At 37.4% G+C, this 23,608-nt stretch overlaps 1 protein-coding gene across 2 annotated transcripts in view; it reads left to right on the top strand.

The window, feature by feature from the left end:
• Nucleotides 1–23,608, top strand: part of DDX10 (DEAD-box helicase 10) — a 268,659-nt gene that overhangs the window by 49,422 nt on the left and 195,629 nt on the right. The window contains exons 10-14 of one of the 2 annotated variants that reach the window (XM_037047693.1): nt 4,250–4,351; nt 5,798–5,885; nt 8,943–9,031; nt 13,545–13,655; nt 13,961–14,324. In XM_037047693.1, coding sequence (XP_036903588.1) covers nt 4,250–4,351; nt 5,798–5,885; nt 8,943–9,031; nt 13,545–13,655; nt 13,961–14,324 — 754 coding nt within the window. Of the gene's footprint in view, nt 1–4,249; nt 4,352–5,797; nt 5,886–8,942; nt 9,032–13,544; nt 13,825–13,960; nt 14,325–23,608 lie in introns of both variants that reach the window. The other variant, XM_037047694.1, reaches the window with a different exon arrangement.

Genomic DNA, 23,608 nt, shown 5'->3' with positions numbered 1-23,608 from the left:
TTGGTTTTTCCCTGGCACAGTTGCTCAGTTAATAGTTTATTTGGTTAACTATAAGAACTTGTGCCCCTCTTATTTTATGGAATGAACCCTGAAGAAAGTACTTTGAGATTACTTTGTGTGTCTTTAAAAAAATTTCCACAAATACCCAATTCCATGGTGTCTTACTGCTTGATGTAATAGCTGACACTAAGGTATCAGGGAAATCTGTATTCATATAGCACAAGAAGCTTAAGTAACTGTGGGTGCCCTCTGGCCTGCTTATTTAGAAATTTCTGATGGTACAGCATGAAATAAGATTTTACTAGGTAAGGGAAAAGAAGTACATGGATTAGAGGCAAGCGTTTTTACCTGGGTAGAGATCCATTTCTTATCAGTCAAGTCTCTGCGAAGCTGATTAGATTTCATTAATGTATTGGGTTTCATGTTTATTAAATGACTAACTTTATTACAGCAATATTGCAGCAGTGCAGCACTTTTCAACTTTTTTCATCACATCTCCCATCCAAGTACTAACCAGGCCCGACCCTGCTTAGCTTCCAAGATCAGACGATCCTCACATCTCATACACAAACTAATTGCTAAAATTTTGTAGCATACACAAATACATTTTTTTGCCAATCTGACAAAAATATAGGCATAATTTTGATTCATTCACATTGGATATTCTCAGTTTTGTTGTGTTGGTTGTTGTCATTTTTTTTCTTTTTATTTGTGAGTCTAAGGGAAAAGAGGTCAGTGCCCCTGACTGAATAGTCAGGTACTGCATGTTTTAAAAATTCTCGTGGCACACTGGTGCACCACTAGGTGAAAATCACTTCTCTAGTGGCTTGAATGAGAAATTGTCTCCTTGCTATAGGTAAAGAGCTATTTAAGAAATTCTGTTTAGGGGCAGTGACTCGGGCGATCCTGTCCAGAGGCACGTTTCTTGCAGGGGCAGTGCACCAACCACAGGGAACAAGTTTTCATGGACAAGCTAAATTGGCATTTAGGAGCAAGGCTCCTGGATTCAAGTTCAAGCTGGCAGAGTAGGAAGATCCTGAGCTCACCTCCTCTCATTGACACCAAAACTGCAACTACATATAGAACAACTATCTCTGAGAACCACCTGAAGACTATCAGAACAGATTTTCTACAAGTACAGATATAAAGTAAAAGCCACTTTGAAAAGGGTAGGTGGGTAGAGACTAGGCCTAGTCAGGACTTACCCTACTCCCTACTCCTCACATAGTGACTCACGAGTGGGAGGGTTATCACAACTGTAGAGGTTGTTGTCCCCAAAGAGCAAAGGGTTTGAGCCCTAGCCTGTGGACCTGAACCAGGAAGTGGAGACCTCATGACATTTGGCTTTGAAAACCAGAGAGGCTGTAGGAAACCCAGGTTGGGCTCTTTCCGAGTTCTGGCACAGAGGGAACAGTTTGAAAAGCAGCTAGGCCACATGTGAAGGTGATACATTGACTAATTTTAGGGTGTGTGCTGGAGGGACAGGGATCTTTTGGAACTTGCTCATGTCACAGGTGCTGATGCGTACCGTTTTTTCCCTTTCTTTAATCTGGCTGGTCTGACACTGGCAGGTGCCACATCTGACACTGTTTGTCTCACCGTGGCTTTACCTGAGGACCTGCCCAGGGTAGCACCACTCCAGAATACTTCCTGCCCTGCCACATATAGTGGGCAATATCACTCAGCACCAGCACACAGCAGTGTGTCTGTAACAGTTGGGGTGGACTTTGCAGCCAGCCACCTGGAAGAGTTGTCTTGCACACCAGTGAGCCTGCAATAGTTGTGGCCAGGTCTCATAGCCAGCAGGCCAGATACCAGCCTTGTCTGCTAGTGTGTCCATAGAAGTTGTGGCTTAGCCACAACAGGAGGCTCTACTAGTTCACCCTCTAGAGCACCTGGCTCTGGTAACAAGGGGGACATCTTCTCAATAAGGGTCCCACAGGAAAATAAGGACACTTTTTCAAGATCAAGAGATTTAGCTTACCTATCTAATACAAATACACAGAAACAAACAGGCAAAATGAGGGTAGAAAAGAATGTGTTCTAAAGAACAACAACAAAAAGACAGGACAAAACCCCAGGAAAAGAACTAAATGAAACTGAAGTACACTGTCTACTAGATGAGTTCAAAGTGATAGTCATGAAGATGCTCATTCAACTCTCCAGACAGATGAAAAAAATCAAGTCAGAACTTCAGCAACTTGAAAAAGATATGAAAGTTCTAAGAAAGGACATAACAGAACTAAAGAATGTAACAGTTGAAATGAATTTCCCTGGAGGAAAGCAACAGCAAATAAAATGACACAGGAAAATTGGATAAGCAATTGGGAAAACAGGATAGTAGAAGTCACCCAACTGGAAGATCAAAAAGAAAAAAGAATTTAAAAGAAGGAAGATAGCATAAGGGACCTTTGGGACAACATCAAGTATACTAACATTAGAATCTCCTTCCCCAGAAGGAGAAGAGAGAGAAAGGGACAGACAACCCATTTGAAGAAATAATGGCTGAAAGCTTTACTAACTTGGCAAAGGAAACAGACATCAAGTCCAGGAAGCACAGAGTCCCAACACAAGATGAACCCAAAGAGACCCACACCAAGATACATTATAATTAAGTTGTTAAAAGTTAAAGAGAAAATGTTAAAAGCAGAAAGAGAAAAACAACTAGTTGCATTCAGGGGTATTCCCATAAGACTGTCAGCTGACCTTTCAACAGAAACTTTGCATGCTTAATATATTCAACATGATGAAAGAAAAAACATACAACCAAAAATACTCTACCCAGCAAGGTTATCATTCAGAATTGAAGGAGAGATCAAGATTTTCTCAGACAAGCAACAGTTTAAGGAGTTCCTCTCCATGAAACTAGCATTACAAGAAATGTTAAAGGGAATTCTTTAAGTGGAAAAGAAAAGGCAAAAACTAGAAATAAGAAAATATGTGAAAAAATATGTCACTGGTAAAGGCAAACATATAGTAAAGATAGTAGACCAACCACTTATAAATCTAATATGAAAACAATTAACATGGCAATAAACACATACCTATCAATAATTACTTTAAATGAAGTTGCCTAAGTGCTGCATTGCAAAAACAGGATAACTGAATGGTTAAAACAAAACAAAACAAAATAAGACCCCTACCTATACTGCCTATTTGAGACTCCAGATTTAAAGATACATGGAGACTGAAAATAAAGGAATGAAAAAGATATTTCCTGAAAATGGAAATAAAAAAAAAGAGAGAAGCTAGGATAGCAATACTTAGACAAAAAGACTTTAAAACAAAGGCTATATAACAAGAGACAAAGAAGGACCCAACAATTTTCTTCAGATAAGCCCCCAGAAGTGGAACAATTCAAAAAGATATACACACCTCTATGTTAACTGAAGCATTACTTACAATAGTCAAGTTATTGAAGCAACCTAGGTGTTCATCACTAGATGAATGGATAAAGAAGTGGATGTGTGTGCACATGCACATAACACAATGGACTATTACTCAGCCTTGAAAAAGAAATAGAGCTTGTCATTTTTGACAACATGCATAGACCTAGAGGGTATTATGCTAAGTGCAGTTAAGTCAGAGAAAGACAAATACTCTTTCATTTCACTTAGGTGTGGAATCTAAAAAAACTAAAATGAATAAACAAAACAAACTGACCCATAGATACAGAAAAACTGATAGTTGCCACAAGGTTGAGTAGTGGGGGTATGGGCAAAAAGGTTAAGGGGATTAAGAGGTACACACTTGCAAATAAGTTATGGAGATATAAAGTGCAACATAGGGAATATTTATAATGTCAATATCACAATGACTTTGATGACACATGGGTGGTGGACTTTTTGTGGTGCTCTCTTTCACTGTGTTCTACATGTGAAACTAATATACTATTATATTTCAACTACTAATATACTATTATATTTCAACTACTTTAATTCAGAAGAGCTTTACATTTCAGAATAAAAATGAGACATGAAAAAATTTTGTTTGATTTGTTTTCTAGGGTCTAAGCCTTCTATTGTGGTATAGTCACAAAATCACTAGGTATTATAAAAAGCAGTGATGAAAATTTTAAAAAGATATTTAGAGTCCCAGTTTTCTGTTGCCATAGGAGTTAAATGAAATGGTATTTCTACTGCTTACTAAGTTAGGTGAACTTGCTCACATGTTGCCTATCATCAAACTGTTAAAATAGAAAATGTAGATTTTATTGATGTGGAAGAGATTTTATTTGCTTTTTGCTTAGGTATAAAGAGGATGGTGAAGCTTTATTAATTTTGCTCCCCTCAGAAGAAAAAGGGATGATACAGCAGCTTCTCCAGAAGAAAGTGCCTGTGAAGGAGATCAAGTAGGAACTACTTTGTGTCATGATGTTATTGTTGAGATAACGAAGGCATGAAATTATTCTGTTTAATTGTGTATGCCTGATTCCCTCCTCTCTCTAATATGTTCTACTGTTTGGTTTGTGACTTTTTTGTTTGTTTTTTAACTTTTTTAGAAGGTTGTTGGTAGAGCAAATAATATAAAAAATAGAACTTGTTGGCTTTAAGAGACACTGATGGTTGAAAGACCTAAACCTCCTAGATGAAAATATTCAGGGTTATTTGTTCATTTCAGAGGATTGTAGTCCCCTGTCATTGAAGATATTTGGATTGAGTGTTAGTAGAACTGAACAGAGGCTCAGTTGTAGAGCACTGGTAGATTAGGTGGTTTTAGTCAGGTTTTTTGGGGGGTCTGTGAAATACCCTGGCGTTTATTTGGAGAAAAATAATTGGGAAGATTGTTTAATTGGGGGTAGGAGAGGAAAGGCTTTAGGTGAAACAACATTGGCTGTAAGGTGGTAATGGTCTGAGTGAAAGTTGTCTATACCTTCGTATATTTTGAAATTTACTGTAATTAAAAAAAATACCTGACTAAAACCACCTAATCTACCAGTGCCTATTATTACTTCAGCCTTGTGTGAACAAAGCAGTTCAGTCTAAAATCAGGAAAACAAGTGGGTTTCTTATGTGAAACCCATACCCTCATAAGAATTTCACTTATTTCAGTAGCCTAACTTGGAAGAGTTAAGTAACGATTCTTTTATATTATGCCTAATATTCAGAAAAGGAAAATGATATTAATATCCCTTGGTCACTTGTTTTTTTGAAGTTGGTTTTATGATATTTGACTGAAACTAGTAATATACAAATGACATTAGATTTCATTTATTCCATTTCATCGGTGATTCATCTCCCACAAAAGGCTACTTTCTAACTTTACAGACTTAAGTTACCAGTGCTGATTGTGCTATTTATTAACCTTAGTATTTTTCACTCACTCAGCTTGGGTGTTTACAGAGCTTTGATCTTTCATTTCTTTTTTCCTGTATTATTAATAATATGCAAGAGAGTCAAATTTCTGTCTAGTGTAATTTCAGTTTAATCTGGCTCATAGATGAGAAATAATGTTATAGATATAAAAGTACTAAGGAAAACAGGAAAATCCTGCCCTGTACTAGTTTCAGTTTCCAAAATTGAAATGTCTTACTTTTAACCTTTATTTTTTTGTTACAAAGAATAAATCCCGAAAAACTTATAGANTGATCTTTCATTTCTTTTTTCCTGTATTATTAATAATATGCAAGAGAGTCAAATTTCTGTCTAGTGTAATTTCAGTTTAATCTGGCTCATAGATGAGAAATAATGTTATAGATATAAAAGTACTAAGGAAAACAGGAAAATCCTGCCCTGTACTAGTTTCATTTTCCAAAATTGAAATGTCTTACTTTAACCTTTATTTTTTTGTTACAAAGAATAAATCCCGAAAAACTTATAGATGTCCAGAAAAAACTGGAGTCATTTTTAGCTCAAGATCAAGATTTAAAGGAAAGAGCTCAAAGGGTAAGTTATTTTTTGAATTAGATACCTTCATTGGAATGGAGCATATGTATAATAAAGTTAAATTTAATCATTTTCTCATACTTCTGGTTGCATGGTTATGCCTCAGATATTCAAGTAGTATAATTTTCAAGTAAGATTTGCTTATTTTTTAACTGTTAAAAGAATTATATGTTATATATATTTTTAAACTTTTAAAAGACTATATATATTATACTATATATTACTATATACAGTATATATTAATATACATATATTACACTATATATATTATATATATGAGAAGTATATATATATTTCCTATAGTAACCTGGGAAAATGTCTTTTACTTGTTCATAGAAAGTCCTCTTAAAGATGATTTTTAAGTGCATAGTGACCTAATTTCTAGTATACTTGAAAAGTTATGAACATTTGACTTCTTCTATGAAGCTTAAAACGCCTGACTATGCTTTCTTGATTGTAAGATTAACATCTCTTCTTATATTAAGTTAAAATTCTAGAAAGCATAACACTTTTCCTAAATTGTCTTTAGGATTGAGACTTTAATCTATAAATAGAACTTAATTTTGCTAAATACTTTTGTGGACTTTGAAATTCTTTTGATTAGCAAATGTACAAAAAAGTGTTACTTTTAGTTAAACTTATTTCTTAGAGTTCCCAGCAGTAGATTATTTTGAAAAGGAACATGTGAAATTAATTTGCATTATGAGTACAGCTATCCAGTCTTTGAGTTGACAAATATTTGAGTCCTTGTTACAAACTCTTCATTTTCACCCTTTTACTTATAATCACAAGCTCTGCATACCACATCTACATCTGCACCTACCAGGATATGTCAGCAATGAGGGAGAGAGCAGGGATTCAGGGATTTGATTCTATTTCAGCAGATGAAGTGGGAGGAAAAAGGGAGAGGCGACAGAGAAAGGGCATTCTCATAAAGAAGAGCTGAAGCCGAAAACCAGTCATAGCCAAGCCTTTCCGTTACGGTTTTGAAACTGGATATTTTCAGCAAGGAAGTTTTATTTAAAGAACAGATCTTTCTTATGCTTAAAAAATTATGTTCTATTTTATCAAATTATCATCACCGTGCTTCAAATAACATGATGAAAGCTAAAATTTGAATGCTTACTGTGTGCCAGGTACTTAGCCATGACATGACTTTTATGTGACAGTTTGTGAATTGTTTTCATCTTCCCAAAAACGTGTGAGGTAGGTGATACTGATTAGATTTATAGATGAGTATATAGTATTTTCAGAAAATTAACAATTGTCCAGGGCCACATGGCTATTAAGTGGCAGACTTCAGATTCCAATTCAAACCTGCCTTCCTTCAGAACTTCATGATAACCTCAGGAGAAATGAACCCCACAATAGAAGAAAACCAAATAAAGAACTATTCAAAGTTGGACTTCTATAAGCTCGTTTCACCTGAAATCTAATGAAAAGCCCTTTAAACACATTTTTTTTAGACCTTTTGGACATTTATATGAGAATAGACATGTTTGTTTTGTTTAGTGGACATGCTTTAAGCTAGGAATTAAATCTTTCTTTTAAAAGCTTTGGATAGAGTACGTCCATTTTAAAATAATATATATAAATTCTGATATGTTGTGACTTACCACATACCTAGGAGGTCATTTAGTTATGAATTGGGAAATATGAAACACTGGAAGGATATCGTTTCACTGGTTTGTGCAAAACACAAAAAAGCCTGCCAGAACAAAGATTATAGAATAGCATATTGAAATAAATGATGTGATTTATTGGGTTTCACGCATGGCTTAGCAGAATGGCTAATTGTATTCCCAGCAGCAGCAGGCTTTCTAGTTTCATAGAAGTGATTTTCTAGCTTTTGGTTTTAATCTGGGTAGAACAAAAGTGATAAGCAACTTGGGTGATTTCTTCCAGGGGTGTCCAACCTTTTGATGTCACTGGGCCACATTGGAAGAAGAGGTGTCTTGGGCCACACATTGAATACACAAACACTAATGAAAATTAAAAAAAAATCTCAGTGTTTTAAATAAATTTAGGAGTTTGTGTTGGGTCACATTCATAACCATCCTGGGCCGCATGTGGCCTTCAGGCAATGGGTTGGACACCCCTGTGATGTTTTAGGGGAAAAATTGAACTGGTCATTCACGATCATGCCTGTATAGACAGGGAAGATGGTATGAAGATTTGTGTAAAAGGTTTGAAGGAAGGATTAGTATAAAGTTAGAGAAAATGTGAAGTTTAGAAATATACAATGAGAATTAAATATACTTTATAACAATTAATTTTAAGATCTAAAAATAAAAATGCCTATTTAGAGTGTTTTATAATCTTTGTTGCTTGCTTGTTTCACAAACTGACCATGTTTCATTTTTGGTTTGTATAGTTCTTGGCAATAAAGATAGTTAAAAAAAACAAATGGAAGAATATATTGCATGAGGACAGATTACTTGAAATTATAATGATGAATTACTTGAAATTATAATAGAAAAGGAATAAACTTTAGGAGTAAACTTGTCCCTGTCATGATTTTATTAAATTGAATTTAATTAGATACAGTAAAACTGCGTTTTGCTAGAAAACTTGTCCTTTGACTAGTACAGTAATAATTATTACTAAAAATGAGCACTTATTGATACTTTCTGTATTCTGGAAGATAAGCCAGGTATTCTACATGCATTTTCTTATTTAATTCTCATAATAGAAGGTGCTATTATGTCTGTTTGACAGATGAGGGAACTGACAAAGAAATAAGAAACTTTCTCAGCAAGTAAAATATGGAGCTCAGATTATCATCTGTATTATTCCAAAGCCTGTATTTTTCCCCATTATATCATGTTGCATCTGAATGGCAACTTCTAGAATAGTTTTCTGAGAAGGTGATATTCTGTGTTGGGTTGGCTTGATGAAACCAAATTTAAAGTCTTTTTAATATTAGTTTTAAAGTAGGGTTTTTTTGTGGAATGGGGGATATACTAAACTATTTTTGAGGTTTTTCACTACTGTTGGATTTATAAATTCATTTTTTATTTCTGACTATTATGTCATATATTTAAACCTGTTTTACAGTGTTTTGTCTCCTATATACGTTCAGTATATCTGATGAAGGATAAAGAAATATTTGATGTGAACAAGTTACCTATACCTGAATATGCCTTGTAAGTATTCATGTTATAGTTCTAATTGTGAATCCTCAAAGTTCGAGGGAATTTCCTTGAAATCTGGTTCTCTGAGAGTCTTAGTTTAAACTACTCTGCCTAAGGCTTAAGGGAGTCTTTTAAAGTTCTGTAAAGAAGAAGATTCTATAAACTGGAAAACTAATTGAGCATTCAGTTCTTATCAGGAAGAAATTTCTTTCTTTTAAGTATAAAGTCCTTAAAGTTACCCTGGTAGGTTCCTGTAGTTTGGTCTTAAAGAAGATGGAGAGCAGTCGATAAGTATTCTTTGAAATCTTTAGATGTCTACAGTCCTCTTTATTCTCTGAAATGCTGGTCTGCATTACAACAGATAGTTCTTTTCATGCTTTGAATAAAAATCTCTTCGTCAGTTCTTCCCTTATTTTTAATTGTTATTTTATACTGCTTATTACCTAGCTATTCTTTGTGTCTTGGTGTTTCTCATAGGTACTCATAGGTAAGTATAGTTTCTTATAGGTAACTATTACCATGGGAAATGTCCCTGTTTAGTAACTGAGGTTACTGTTATGTGAAAATGGGACTCTTGGTCTTGTTTTGGCTTAGTATTTACAGAATTATTTTCCCAACTTTTTCAGCAATAAATGAGTGTCCATTTTCTAATGGGGTTCTGCCTGTGGAAAAAGCATTGACAAAATCCAATAGAAGCACCCTTGAGGTTAATCATACTTTGAATTTCAGCATGAAATTTCCCAGTCTGTGATGAAATACTGTATGTATTTCAAGGCAAAGTCTGTATAGTTGGCCTGCTCTCCAGGAATTTGAGTGTCTCTACCTTTAAATTGAGTCTAATAAAGATTTATATCTGGGTGAGCTGCTGCTTTGTACTCTTCATGTTAGATTGCAAATATGATACAACAGGTGATTTGTCAGTTGTAACGTTTAGAACCATTTAAAGTGCTAGATAACAGAAGTAGGGCCACTGACTCTCTGGGTAACGGATGGAAACAACATGGCGTAGATAATATGTTTTAATTCATCTCTTCATGTGCCAGTTACTAGTTTTACCATGTCTGAGTACAAAGCACAGTTTAGGTTATTAGCTAATATTTTTTGCTCCATAAATTCTCTCCTGGTTTTCTAAATGACTTAGCTCAGAGATTAGCAAACATGAGAGACAGAGATCTTAACACAGTGAGACCCTATGCAGGGGGCATTTTATTGCCACAGATGCCAATTAATCTCATCTATTTATAGTTGAAGACCGGTGCTTTTTATTGATGATGCTTAGGAAAGGCAGAAAGTTAACTTGGGAGCCTAAATTATTGATACAGTTTAATTTGTTTTTAGTTAATTTTTGTGGATGTTTACTCATAGAGCTATAATTTTCTTGACCTATAATTTTTTTAGAAGACTTTGATACTTAAAGCAATGGTATGTATACAGGTTATAATAAAGGTTTAAAATTATTTTACTATTCTGCAGAGCTGCCTGCTAGGGTGGGTTTGTGCATGAAGAGAGTTCTGGCCAAGATGGAGATGCAGGTGGAAATCCTTTGCTTCCTAGCATAACCAAAAGGAGGATAACAACCAATCTAAAACCAAAAAACAGAAAACAACCAGCAGTGCCAGAAAATCAAACTGCATAGAACTCCAACCATGAAGGACTTAAGGCAGTATTCAGCCAGACCGATAGGGAGGAGATGGGCAGCCAGGCGGGTAGAGGAGACTCGCAGCAAAGAGGTGGACCTAGGGCTGGCTAAGAGGTCCCCCAGAGAGGCTGCAGACTGCGAGGGTGGGCCTGGCTGAAAGGGCCTGCCATGAGGCGGCAGACTGCCCAAGTGAGGCAGGGCTGGCTGAATGGGAAGCTAAGACTCAAAGCTAGCTGCAAACTAGGGTGGGGGTTGCCATGGCAGGAGAAACTTAATTTCACATGAGATTACTTTGGAAAGTGGGGCTAGAACCAAGTAAGCAAGCTGCATTGTTTCCTCTCTGACCTCTTCCCCCTAGACAGTGTCACAATGCAGCAAATAGGGTTGCCCTGCCCCCTTACAACATAACAGGTGCGCCAAGACAAAGAAATATGGCCCAGATGAAAGAATAGACCAGAACTCCAGAAAAAAGAGCTAAGCGGTGAGGAGATAGGTAGCCAACCTATCTGATGAAGAATTCAAAACCCTGGTAATCAAGATGGTCACAGAACTGATTGAACTTGGTTGAAAAATGAACAAATGAAGGCTGCCCAAAGTGAAATAAAGCAACATATCCAGGGAGCCAACAGGGATGGGAAGGAAACTAGGACTCAAATCAACAATTTGGAACAAAAGGAAGAAATAAACATTCACCCAAAACAGAATGAAGAAACAAGAGTTCAAAAAAATGAGGAAAGGCTTAGGAGCCTCGGGGACAGCATTAAATGTTACAGTATCCGAATCATAGGGGTGCGAGAAGGAGAAGAACAAGAGCAAGAACTTGAAAACTTATTTGAACAAATAATGAAGGAAAACTTCCCCAATCTGGCAAAAGAAATAGACTTCCAGGAAGTCCAGGAAGCTCAGAGAATACCAAAGAAGTGGTCCCAAAGAGGAACACCAAGGCACATCATCATTAACTTACCCAAGATTAAAGATAAAGAGAGAATCTTAAAGAGCAGCAAGAGGAAAGGAGAGAGTTACCTACAAAGGAGTGCCCATTAGACCATCAACTGATTTCTCAAAAGAAACCTTACAGGCAAGAAGGGACTGGAAAGAAGTATTTGAAATCATGAAAGTCAAGGACCTACATTCAAGATTACTCTATCCAGCAAAGTTATCATTTGGAATGGAAGAGCAGATGAATTGCCTCCCAGATAAGTTCAAGTTAAAGGAGTTCCTCATCATCAAGTCCTTATTATATGAAATGTTGAAGGGACTTACCTAAGAAATAGAAGACGATCAAAAACTATGAACAGAAAAATGACAACAAACTCACAACTATCAACAACTGAACTTAAAAAAAGGAAAGAAAAACAACGAAAACAAAAACTAAGCTTAGAACAGGAACAGAATCAGAGAAATGGACATCACATAGGGGGTTATCAGTGGGGAAGAGGAGGGGAAGAACGGGGGAGGAAAAGTACAGAGAATAAGAAGCATAATTGGTAGGCATAAAATAGATGGGGAGAGGTTAAGAGTGGTATAGGAAACAGAGAACTCAAAGAACTTACATGTACAACCCGTGGACATGGACTAAGGGGTCGGGGATGCTGGAGGATTTGGGGAGGAGAGGAAGAGGGATAAAGGAGGAAAAATTGGGAAAACTGTAATAGTATAATCAATATACTTTATAAAATATACTTTAAAAAATAAAACTATTTTAGTAAAGAAACATGGTTTGAATACTTATTATGTGCAGTTTATTGTGTTGTTAAAATCAAAGAGGTATAGTATATATTCCTACCTGAAGGGAGCTCCAAGTTTTAGGAGCTGAGAGAGACATGTAAATGTAACTGTTATACAGTGAGAGAAGTGATTTAATATGAGCTCGTGATCCTAATCCATAGCCCCTACAGCAGTGATAATGACAAGTTCTCAGTAGTGGCAGTCTGTATGTGAGGCACTATTTTTAAGTGTATCGTATCTGTGAACGTTTTATTCTTACAATAACCCTATGATGTAGGTACTCATCACACCATATTGCAAATGAGGGAACTGAGGTATAGGGAGAGTAATGTCCTTTGATCACATAGCTAGTAACTGACAGAGCCAGGACTTAAACCTTAATAGTCCTATTTATGAATCTACACTGTACATATTATACCTCTCACTTTCTGTGAATCATGTCTTACAGGAAAAAGACAGTGGGTTCATGTTGTAATGTTAGGTGTTTTTTACAGCAGACCTTGCTTTAAGAGTTGATTTCCAATCCATCAGTGGGAACTAAGAAGCTGATCATGAAGTGAATCTTGTTATTGGAGGGAGAAAATAATTTTTTCTTCTTTTGTGGTCTCTGGTTTAAGAATCTTTTTGATAGAGTGATTATGTCATATTAAGTCTTTAAGAAAGGAGGAGGATGATACTGGCGTTTTTTCTTTGTAGAGAACTGTTTTGTGCTCCCGTGGTCATGTATTTTCCAGCTTTAGTATTTACATTTTATAAAGTGTTTTCATATGGTTAGTAGTGCAGAGCTCCACAATAATTGTAAAGTAGATCTGGTAGGTGGTGTTGTCCCATGTTTGAAGAAGCTGAGTCTGAAAGGGTTAAACTGGAAATAGGTAGATCTAGTACTTGAATTATTTTTGTTCCTGATCTCATGCTTTTTATGACAAGTTAACCTGTTAATGAAAAAGGGGGTGTCTTCAGTGTTTTATGATAGGTAGTCAGTATTTTCTGGCTTACCTGTTGGATCATCTAACCTGTCAAGATTTTGTATCTCAGAGGAACATTTTCTTTGGATAAATGCTGTAAAAATAGATCTCAGCTCTTGAGAGACTGTTCATAATAACCATAAACATGCCACGAGTGTATTGAGATAACTGTTTTTATTTGCCCATATTTAAGGTCTCTTGGTCTTGCTGTGGCACCACGGGTAAGATTTCTTCAGAAAATGCAGAAACAACCCAGCAAAGAATCGGTAGTGAGCCAAGATAATAAAGTAAGTGAGCCAGGGGCTGCCTCCCTCACCAATGATGAAGTGGAAGAATTTAGAGCCTACTTCAATGAGAAAATGTCCATCCTTCAGAAAGGTGGGAAAAGACCAGAAGGGACAGAGTTTGAACTGGCTAATGGCATTAGTGATGAAGAAGAAGAGGAAGAAGAAATAGAAGAGAAACTGAGGAAAGTTGAAGGGCATCAAGGTCGTTCTGTTCCTAGCACTGATGAGTCACCAGAGGACAAGGAAGCTCCTTTGCAGTTCTTGGCCAGAGATGGTGATGATGATGAGGAGGAGGAGGAAGATGGACTTGGTGCAGATTTCNTGCCTCCCTCACCAATGATGAAGTGGAAGAATTTAGAGCCTACTTCAATGAGAAAATGTCCATCCTTCAGAAAGGTGGGAAAAGACCAGAAGGGACAGAGTTTGAACTGGCTAATGGCATTGGTGATGAAGAAGAAGAGGAAGAAGAAATAGAAGAGAAACTGAGGAAAGTTGAAGGGCATCACGGTCGTTCTGTTCCTAGCACTGATGAGTCACCAGAGGACAAGGAAGCTCCTTTGCAGTTCTTGGCCAGAGATGGTGATGATGAGGAGGAGGAGGAGGAAGATGGACTTGGTGCAGATTTCTTTAAGGTGAAGCGGCACAATGTGTTTGGGTTGGACCTTAAAGAGAATAAAGCTTTACAGGTAAGTGTACTCCCAGTGGAGGGTCTTCTAATATTCCCCATTGCTTTTTATGTGTTGCTTTGTTGCTTTTAGGCAACTATGGGAAAGCAAGAACTAGGAGAAAGTTATTAAGTGACTTTCTTTGCATTGTATTCTCCCCCTTTTCTCTATATTTGGAGATAGGTGCCAAGGAATTCTCATGTTTTTAAAATTTGGGAACTCATAAGAACTTTAATCTTCTCATTTACTGGTATTCTGATGCATGTTATTAAAGTATCCAGAGTCATGATTATAACATCAAGGAGTATGATTGGGTTTCAGGGTTTATGAGTGTGAGGATTACTTCATTATGATTCTTATTATACTACTTCTCTTTTAAAAATTATAGGTGTTCCTTACAACAATTTAATCTCTGTAACATGAATTTTACTTTAAAAAAATCTTCACTGGAGGGCATCCTTATAGAGGGGAAGGGAGGAAGAGAGTGAGGGAAACATTGGTTGTGTCTTGTACATGGCCTTGACGGGGGACTGAGCCTGCAACCTAGGCATGTACCCTGACTCGGGATTGAACCCGCAGCCCTTTGGTTTGTGGGATGACACTCCAACCAAGTGAGCCACACTGGTCAGGGCATGAATTTTACTTTTAATAAGACATTTGCATTTGTGCACCAGTCTAGTGTCTTAAATGGAAAGCAAACACCTCTTTTTAAAAGGCCACTTACAAGGGGGAACCCAAAAAACCCAGGATTTATATATAAAAAATTTATTTATTCTTACGTGTTTCAACTTCAGTCACTCCAGTCACCTTCAGGTACTCTCCATTTGATGTAATACACCTATGGAGATTATTTCCACTGCTCAAAACAGTTTCTGAACTTGTTGATTTTGATGCCTTTTAGTGCCTCTGCTGTTTTTTGTTTTATCTCTTCCACATCAGCAAAATGTTTCCCTTTGAGGACTTTTTTCACCCTGGGAAAAAAACCAAAAAAAAGTCGCTCTGGGTGAGATTGGGTGAATAGGGAGGGTGGGGTATGGGAGTAATGCGTGGTTGGTCAAGGACTGCTGAGCACTCTGTGTGGGGTGGGTAGGTGCACCTCTACATCACCAGTCATGAAATGGGCAAAGGACATTGAAAGACTCTTCAAAAAAACTTCACTGAAACTGAACACAGCCTCTCACAACAACACCAGTTGGTATAGTGATACAGATGGGTACCCAGAACAGTCACCTAGCAGGGAAAGCCTGTATTACAAGGGGGCCATCTTCAGAAGATAATTCCATTTTTTGAATACTCCCTCATATCATTTCTGTGTATGTGTATTGCTTATGACATTGGTCTCTTCCCTGTTGATTTCCAAGATGTCCTTAAAGATTAGTGTATGGCCCCTGGGTTTTAACTTGTTTTGTGGCCCTTGTCACACAGAATTGTTTGTTTGCCTGCCTTCCCTCCTGGATTCTAAAATCCTTGAAGTTAATGTCTTAAGGACCAGTGTGTTTTCAGGACCTGGTACAATGTCTAGCTCCTGTTGCAGATTTCATAAATGTTTTATGAATGAATGAGTGAATTACTAAATTTCTTATTCTTTTACTTTGATAATTTTGTTTGCCGCGAATTATAGAATTCATATGTAGGGTTATTCTTGGAAACCTGTATTTTGAAACTATGTCAGATGTATCTGATTGAGTTATAATGAATGAAAAGGTATTGTGGAAGTTTCTGTAAACATGAGCTTAAACATCTTAATTTTTTTGACTCTGAATGATATCCCTGTGAAGGCCAACCTTTACAATTTAGATAGTAAGTGAAAGTATCTAATAGTAATGATGTAAAAACTTAAATAAGAATATGTTTGCAGGTATTAAAATACCTGCATGCTTTTTTTTAAAAATTGATTTTAGAGAGAGAGGAAGGGGGTGGGGAGAAAGAGACATCACTTTTTGTTCTACTTACCTATGCATTTGTTGGTTGATTCTTTTATGTGCTTGAACTCACAACCTTGGCGCACCTGGATGGCACTCTTACTGACCAAGTGACCTTCCCAGGGCATGCATGCTTTTTAAAGATATAATAAATTGGAAGTATTATGGCATATGTGTCAAATGTGAGGAACCCTTTGATGCAGTAAGTAGAATTCTAGATGCTGATAAAGGATTTTTTTCTCTGTCTTTCTGCGCGCACAGTACTATACCCAATCAGTAGAGCTGAAAGTTGAAATTATTGGTTCTTTAGCTAAAATAGAAATAAAAAAGGCTTAATGCCTTATTTATTTATTTTTTTTGGCATCATGTGGTCTTTTCAACTTTACCTGTTATCTGCTTTTGAGTTTTCAAAATCAATACTTATTTGTAGCCAAATTATTATGATTTTGATTTTTTATCATGTTTTGCAAGGCATTTGTTTTTTAGTTTGATTTTTGCATCTACATTCTCAGTAAGCTATCCATTTTAGCTTTTATTTTTGGCATTTTATATTTTATATTTTAGTATTGTATCATCACCACAGGCTACTTTTTTCTTTATTACATGTTTTTCAGGCTAGGCCTTATAGAGTAATGAGAACCAAACAAACCATACACAAAAGGGGAAATGATACTATTATTTACTATCATTTACACATGTAAATGGTTGCATTCCCCTTGGGAGACTAAGTAATTTTTCAGACACTGCTGGTTTTGTGTCAAGTATTTTTGTTTTTGTTTGAGAAATTGTCTTTAGGGACAACATACCAGGCACCCAAGCAATCAGCAAATATTTACTGAATGCTTGTTAGGTGCCAGGCATCGAGAACATTGTCACTATATCTTGTCCTCATGGAGGTTAAATTCTAGTGGGAGAAGATGGACATGTGCTGTGGGAAAAATGAAGCGGGGAAGGCAGAATTCAGAGGGTGGGATGTTACATTTCACATAGAGTGGTTAGGCACTCTTCTCTTACTGCTGCTCGGTTAAGACCCTTGGAAGTTTTAAGCACTGAAGAGATTGTGTTCCCTTCAGCCACTCATACGTAATTTGAGACAAAAAGAATACAATATTATTAAGACCTGTTTTCCCTGCCCCCCCATGACTACCTTATTGCTTTTGTGGAAATATATTATTTCTAAAACATTGTTTCTTAAAGTACTCCTGCTTTGCTGGTGCCCTGAGCCTGTGTGTGTGATTTGCCAGTTGGTTGACCTGTGAGAGTTAGGCCAGGTGGGGGGAATGGAGAGAGAATTCAACCCTCCTGAGTCTATACTTGTAGGTTAATTGGTACTTCAGTAAAAGTTCAGTGTGGACAGGGATTCCTGCATTTTAGGAAGGCCTATTTTTTTTTCATTAAAAGTAAAATCTAAGTATAAATCATATAAGATTAACATAACAATTTCATAGTAGCTGAAATTGTAAACTGTTAGGGTGGTGCTTCTCAGGCTGTGTTTGCTGAAGGGTTAATGTGGTGTTGTGAAACACGAGGTATGTCCAAAAGGTATCCAGACATGTAATATGAAAAAATAGAGACATGTATTGAAGAAGATGCAACATACAAGAAACATTGTATAGGACAGTGATGCCTCAGTCCCCATCAAAGTAGCACTTTGGGACCACACACAGGTCTCCCAGTCGCCATCAGCTGCCCCATCATATTTTCCTGATACTCACCAATGATCTGAAACTCTTCACTTTCAAATGTGATTTTAGTTTTGGGAAAAGCCAGGAAGTTGCTGGGCACCAAATCTGGGCTTTAGAGGGACTGAGCCACCTGGGTGATTTGATGTTTTGCCAAAAAACTCTGCATAAGATGTGATGCATGAGTGGGTGCATTGTTGTGATGAAGCTGCCAACCACCAGTTCCCATACCTTCGGCCTTCTGAATCATCTGAATAGTTTCTGTGGAGGAATGTTCACGTTTAATACAAAATTTGATGCAGTCGTTTCTCTACTCACTCAGTCATTTTGAATGTGACAGTCACACAGTAAATATGCTCACTCAATGGCTTCTACCGCTCCCCACTGACTAGTACAGTGAAGTCGTCATTGTTCACGCATGAGCATTCCAGTCCACTCTTCTTAGCTGCCAGGTTACAATGATGTCTTGAAAACTGTTCTTGTTTTATTAACAATGGCTGGACCATTTTCTGGACAAACCTCATATTAAAGAAAAATTATAAAGTGAAATGAACCCCTCTTTGTTTTTTGGCTCTTTTTCTCGCTCTACCTTTTTTGTTGCCTTCTCTTTCTCTTAGGTTGGATTGTTTTTCTCTCTTTAGCTTTTAATCATAAAGCCTCCTCCTATATATATATTTTCCTGTCTTTTCTGTTTATGTGGCTGTAAGAATACAGTGTTGTGTGCTGTTTGAATGTACATATGTTTTTAATGAATGATGTTTAATGAATGGAACGTTGTTTGTCATTTATAAAATTGTGTAGTTTCTCTTTAATCCTTCCATAACTTTTGGGTTGAGTTTGATGAATGGGATCTCAGTTGGGATGGGAGGGTTCCTTGACCCCTTTTGTTATTAGGTTCCTTCTGTAAATTGTGTATTTAACCCTCAAAAGAGGAAGGAACGGAGGAAGAAAGATTAAGAGAAAAACTGGTAAATAGGTGTTTGGTGAGCACATTGACTATACAAAGAAATGTGCAGTAAAATGAATCTCCTTAAAAGCAGGTAACATAAATGTACCTCTTTCTAAGTAAATCATGATTAGAAACATCTATAGTAAAGTTTTTATAAGCTGAATGTCTAAATTTTTACATATTTTTCAAGCCAGGAATGTTTTCCCATAGGACAAAATGTTTATCTATTAAATTGGTAGCGGACCATCAATCTCTGGACATTTTTTTTCCACCCAAAGGGCTGTTGCTGTTTTTGGTTTGTTTCCTTTTTCTTTTTTCTTTCTTTTAGCTTGCCTGCTGGCTGTTAGAATAGAGGTGACAGACGGTCCTGATACACTGTTGGGCAGAGAATCTGCTAGTTTTTATGTGGCATAATAAATGTAGAAAACGATGGTACTTAGTTACAATTCTAATATAGCCAACACAGTAGTAATTCTTATAATGCATTGACTTTAAAATCTGGGAAGAAGCATCTTAGTATACCAGACACTAAATGTCCCAGGAATGCATGAAGAAAATCTTAACCATTAGGCATGCATGAGATAGAGATCACATGTTGTAATTTTTCTGAGAGTACATAAGGAATGTGGCTCAGATTTTCAGGGATAACCTGTCTTTATGCAGTTTTCCATCTTGTTGGCCTGTTCCTTTCCCATACCTTATTTTGGTGGAATAAATGAGTCAGTGGCAATCACTATAGCGACTGCCTCCAAATAATTCCTACCTGAGTTGGTTTTCTAAATTAAGGCATATTTCCCGTTACATCTTTTTCGAGTACTCATGATTAGAATAATTCTTCCATCTGCATGCATTTTCATATCTCCTGGTTTTCGTCAAAGGGAGTAACAACAGAGGAATTTTCTTCCTTGCTGTCACATCTAATTTTGGAAGGTACACAAATTTCAAAAAATTGATTGAGGAAATGGTTTAATATTGCAGAAACAGTAAGAACCTGCTAAAGGCTCTCTCCTGTGGTTTGGTTCAGCATTGTTTTGTGTTTTTGCATCTTTTGATCTGTCTGGACTGTTTTTCTTACCTGATGACATTTCTATAAAGCAGAACATTACAAAATCAAAGAGTAAGTAAAATTCTATTATGTGCTCTATCTTCATTCTTTACTGAAATCTTGTGAGACTGAACTTTTTAAAAAGGAAAGTGCTTGAAAATCTGGCTTTCAATGAATCGTATTTTCTTCTTACTTTTTTAAAGTATATTTTATTGATTATGCTATTACAGTTTTCCCAATTTTTCCTCCTTTATCCCCCATCTTCTCCTCCCCAATCATTCCAGCATTCCCCACCCCTTAGTCCATGTCCACGGGTTGTACATATAAGTTCTTTGAGTTCTCTGTTTCCTATGCCATTTTGACCTCCCCCCCATCTATTTTATGCCTACCAATTATGCTTCTTATTCTCTGTACCTGTACCTTCCCCCCATTCTTCCCTTCCCCCTCCCCCCTGAAAACCCTCCATGTGATGTCCATTTCTCTGATTCTGTTCCTGTTCTAAGCTTAGTTTTTGTTTTCATTGTTTTTCTTTCCTTTTTTTTTTTAGGTTCAGTTGTTGATAGTTGTGAGTTTGTTGTCATTTTTCTGTTCATAGTTTTTGATCGTCTTCTATTTCTTAGGTAAGTCCCTTCAACATTTCATATAATAAGGACTTGATGATGAGGAACTCCTTTAACTTGAACTTATCTGGGAGGCAGTTCATCTGCTCTTCCATTCCAAATGATAACTTTGCTGGATAGAGTAATCTTGGATGTAGGTCCTTGACTTTCATGATTTCAAATACTTCTTTCCAGTCCCTTCTTGCCTGTAAGGTTTCTTTTGAGAAATCAGTTGATGGTCTAATGGGCACTCCTTTGTAGGTAACTCTCTCCTTTCCTCTTGCTGCTCTTTAAGATTCTCTCTTTATCTTTAATCTTGGGTAAGTTAATGACGATGTGCCTTGGTGTTCCTCTTTGGGACCACTTCTTTGGTATTCTCTGAGCTTCCTGGACGTCCTGGAAGTCTATTTCTTTTGCCAGATTGGGGAAGTTTTCCTTCATTATTTGTTCAAATAAGTTTTCAAGTTCTTGCTCTTGTTCTTCTCCTTCTCGCACCCCTATGATTTGCATATTGTAATGTTTAAAGTTTTCTCAGAGGCTATAGTAAGCCTTTCTTCATTTTCTTGAAATCTTGTTTATTAATCTGTTCTGGGTGGATGTTTATTCACCTTTTATCCTTTTGTTCCAAATCGTTGTTTTGAGTCCTGGTTTCTTTCCTGTCACTGGTGGGTCTCTGAATATGTTGCTTTATTTCATTTCAGATAGCCTTCATTTGTTCTTTCATTTTGCCACCAAGCTCAATCAGTTTTGTGAGCATCTTGATTGCCAGGGTTTTGAACTCTTCATCAGATAGGTTGTCTATCTGAGATAGGTTGTCTATCTTAGCTTTCTTTCTGAAGTTCNCTTCTCCTTCTCGCACCCCTATGATTTGCATATTGTAATGTTTAAAGTTTTCTCAGAGGCTATAGTAAGCCTTTCTTCATTTTCTTGAAATCTTGTTTATTAATCTGTTCTGGGTGGATGTTTATTCACCTTTTATCCTTTTGTTCCAAATCGTTGTTTTGAGTCCTGGTTTCTTTCCTGTCACTGTTGGGTCTCTGAATATGTTGCTTTATTTCATTTCAGATAGCCTTCATTTATCTTTCATTTTGCCACCAAGCTCAATCAGTTTTGTGAGCATCTTGATTACCAGGGTTTTGAACTCTTCATCAGATAGGTTGTCTATCTGAGATAGGTTGTCTATCTTAGCTCTCTTTCTGAAGTTCTGATCTGTTCTTTCATCTGGGTCATATTTCTTTGTCTTGGTGCACCTGTTATGTTGTAAGGGGTATGGCCTTCGGTGTTCAGCAGGGCAGGGGACCCTTATTTGCTATATTGTGGCACTGTCTGTGCGTAGGGGTCAGAAAAGGAACAATGCAGCTTGCTTGCTTGGCTCTAGCCCCGCTTTCCACGAACTCTTGTGTGAGACTGGTAGTTTCTCCCACAGCGGCAACCCCCACTGTAGTCCACAGCTCAAGAGTTTCGGTTTGCTGTTCAGCGTGGTCCGCCTCTTTGCTGTGTGTTCTCTGTCTACCCGTCTACCCGTCTGCCCGTCTGCCTTGTCTCCTTCCTGCCAGGTCTGGTTGGTCTGGTTGACTGTTTAATTCCTTGGTTGTCAGAGTTCCATGTAGTTTGATTTTCTGATTGTTTATATATTTTACATTGGTTGTTATCCTCCTTTTGGTTGTGTGAGGAAGCGAAGGGTTTCCACCTACATCATCTTGGCTGGAATTCCACTATATTCTATTAAGAGTTTTTAAGTTGACTCATTTTTTAAAAATGTTTTATTTATTTATTTTTAGACAGAGGGGAAGGGAGGGAGAAAGACAGGGAGAGAAATATCAATTTCTGTGTGGTTTCCTCTTGTGCTCCTCACACCGGGGAGCCTGGCCTGCAACCCAGGCATGTGCCCTGACTGGGAATTGAGCCTGGGACCTTCTGCATTGCAGTCCGGCGCTCAATCCACTGAGACACACCAGCCAGGGCAGGTTGACTCAGTTTCAAACACACTAGTAATATATGTTTTAATAGCTGTTGAGTCATTATATTTAACAATGTAAACACATTACTGTTTTTTAAATGGGTCTTTGCAGAGATAATACTCGATTTCTAACTCTTTTCCTCACAAAAAGGAGGAAGGAGGTATTTTATTTCCAACAATATTCTATCAGTGTCCTTGAGCCTGTCTATCTAGTTTTCTTCCTGTCTACTAACACCAACCTAGCCAACCAGGTTTGTAGTTACAGGATTAGATATGGTGTACTGGGTGACTCCTTCTGTTTCTTCCCTCCTTCCATTAACTAGCCTTGTTCTGTGGTGGAAATTGCAGATTCATTTGGCTTTTCTTCTTCATTTACTGAAGAGAGAAAAATTATTGGCTTCAAGAACTATGAAGAACCTGAGGTTTTACCCTGTGTGCAGATTGATAAGTTACCTTGCCATGTTCTGATAGATGTTGCTAGTCAACTCGTGGCACAGCAGGTTGTGTGAGCTTCAAGTTAGCACTGGTCCCCTGCCTCTCAAACCCCTCAAGGGCCATGTGAAGGTGGTGTGCCCAGGCTGGTGCCATCCACAGGGCAGGTTTGTGTCAGAGCTGAGAAACTCCCTGTTTTATGAGAGATCTGCTGCCACATCTGCCCAACCTTCACCCAGAGGTGGAAATTATCTTTATTAATCTTGTCAGGAGCAAATCCGTTATCTGTCCCCAAGGGAGAAACTGTCTCAATCATCTGAAAGAGTAATTGATAGAAGTTGCTCAGGAACATGAGACCCATGGATAATTGTCTCCCATGGTGTAGGTAGCAGCAGCAGACTTCCCACCTAACTTTGTTTTGGTCGGCTTCTCCCAGATCAAGAAGGTAGAAAGACTACTGTAGTTTAAATGCCAACGTGAATTCCAGAGACACATAGGTACCTGAATTCCAGAGACACACAAGTTCCTCCATGTGGAAACTATTACTTTTGTGTGATAGAGCCCTGAACTGTTGTTGGGCATTTCTGTTTGCTGGGACCCAGTCAGATGCTCCAAAGTGTTCCTCGTGAGCAGCCATGCTTACCGCCATCATGGCACTGAGCACTCTGCACTGTCACATGTTTTGTTTCCCTAACTGCATATCTTTATGGAGACAG

Source organism: Sturnira hondurensis, unplaced genomic scaffold (assembly GCF_014824575.4).
Source record: "Sturnira hondurensis isolate 20B ecotype Veracruz unplaced genomic scaffold, ASM1482457v3 Scaffold0006213, whole genome shotgun sequence".
Lineage (NCBI taxonomy): Eukaryota > Metazoa > Chordata > Mammalia > Chiroptera > Phyllostomidae > Sturnira > Sturnira hondurensis.
This window is presented reverse-complemented; position numbering and strand designations above follow the sequence as displayed.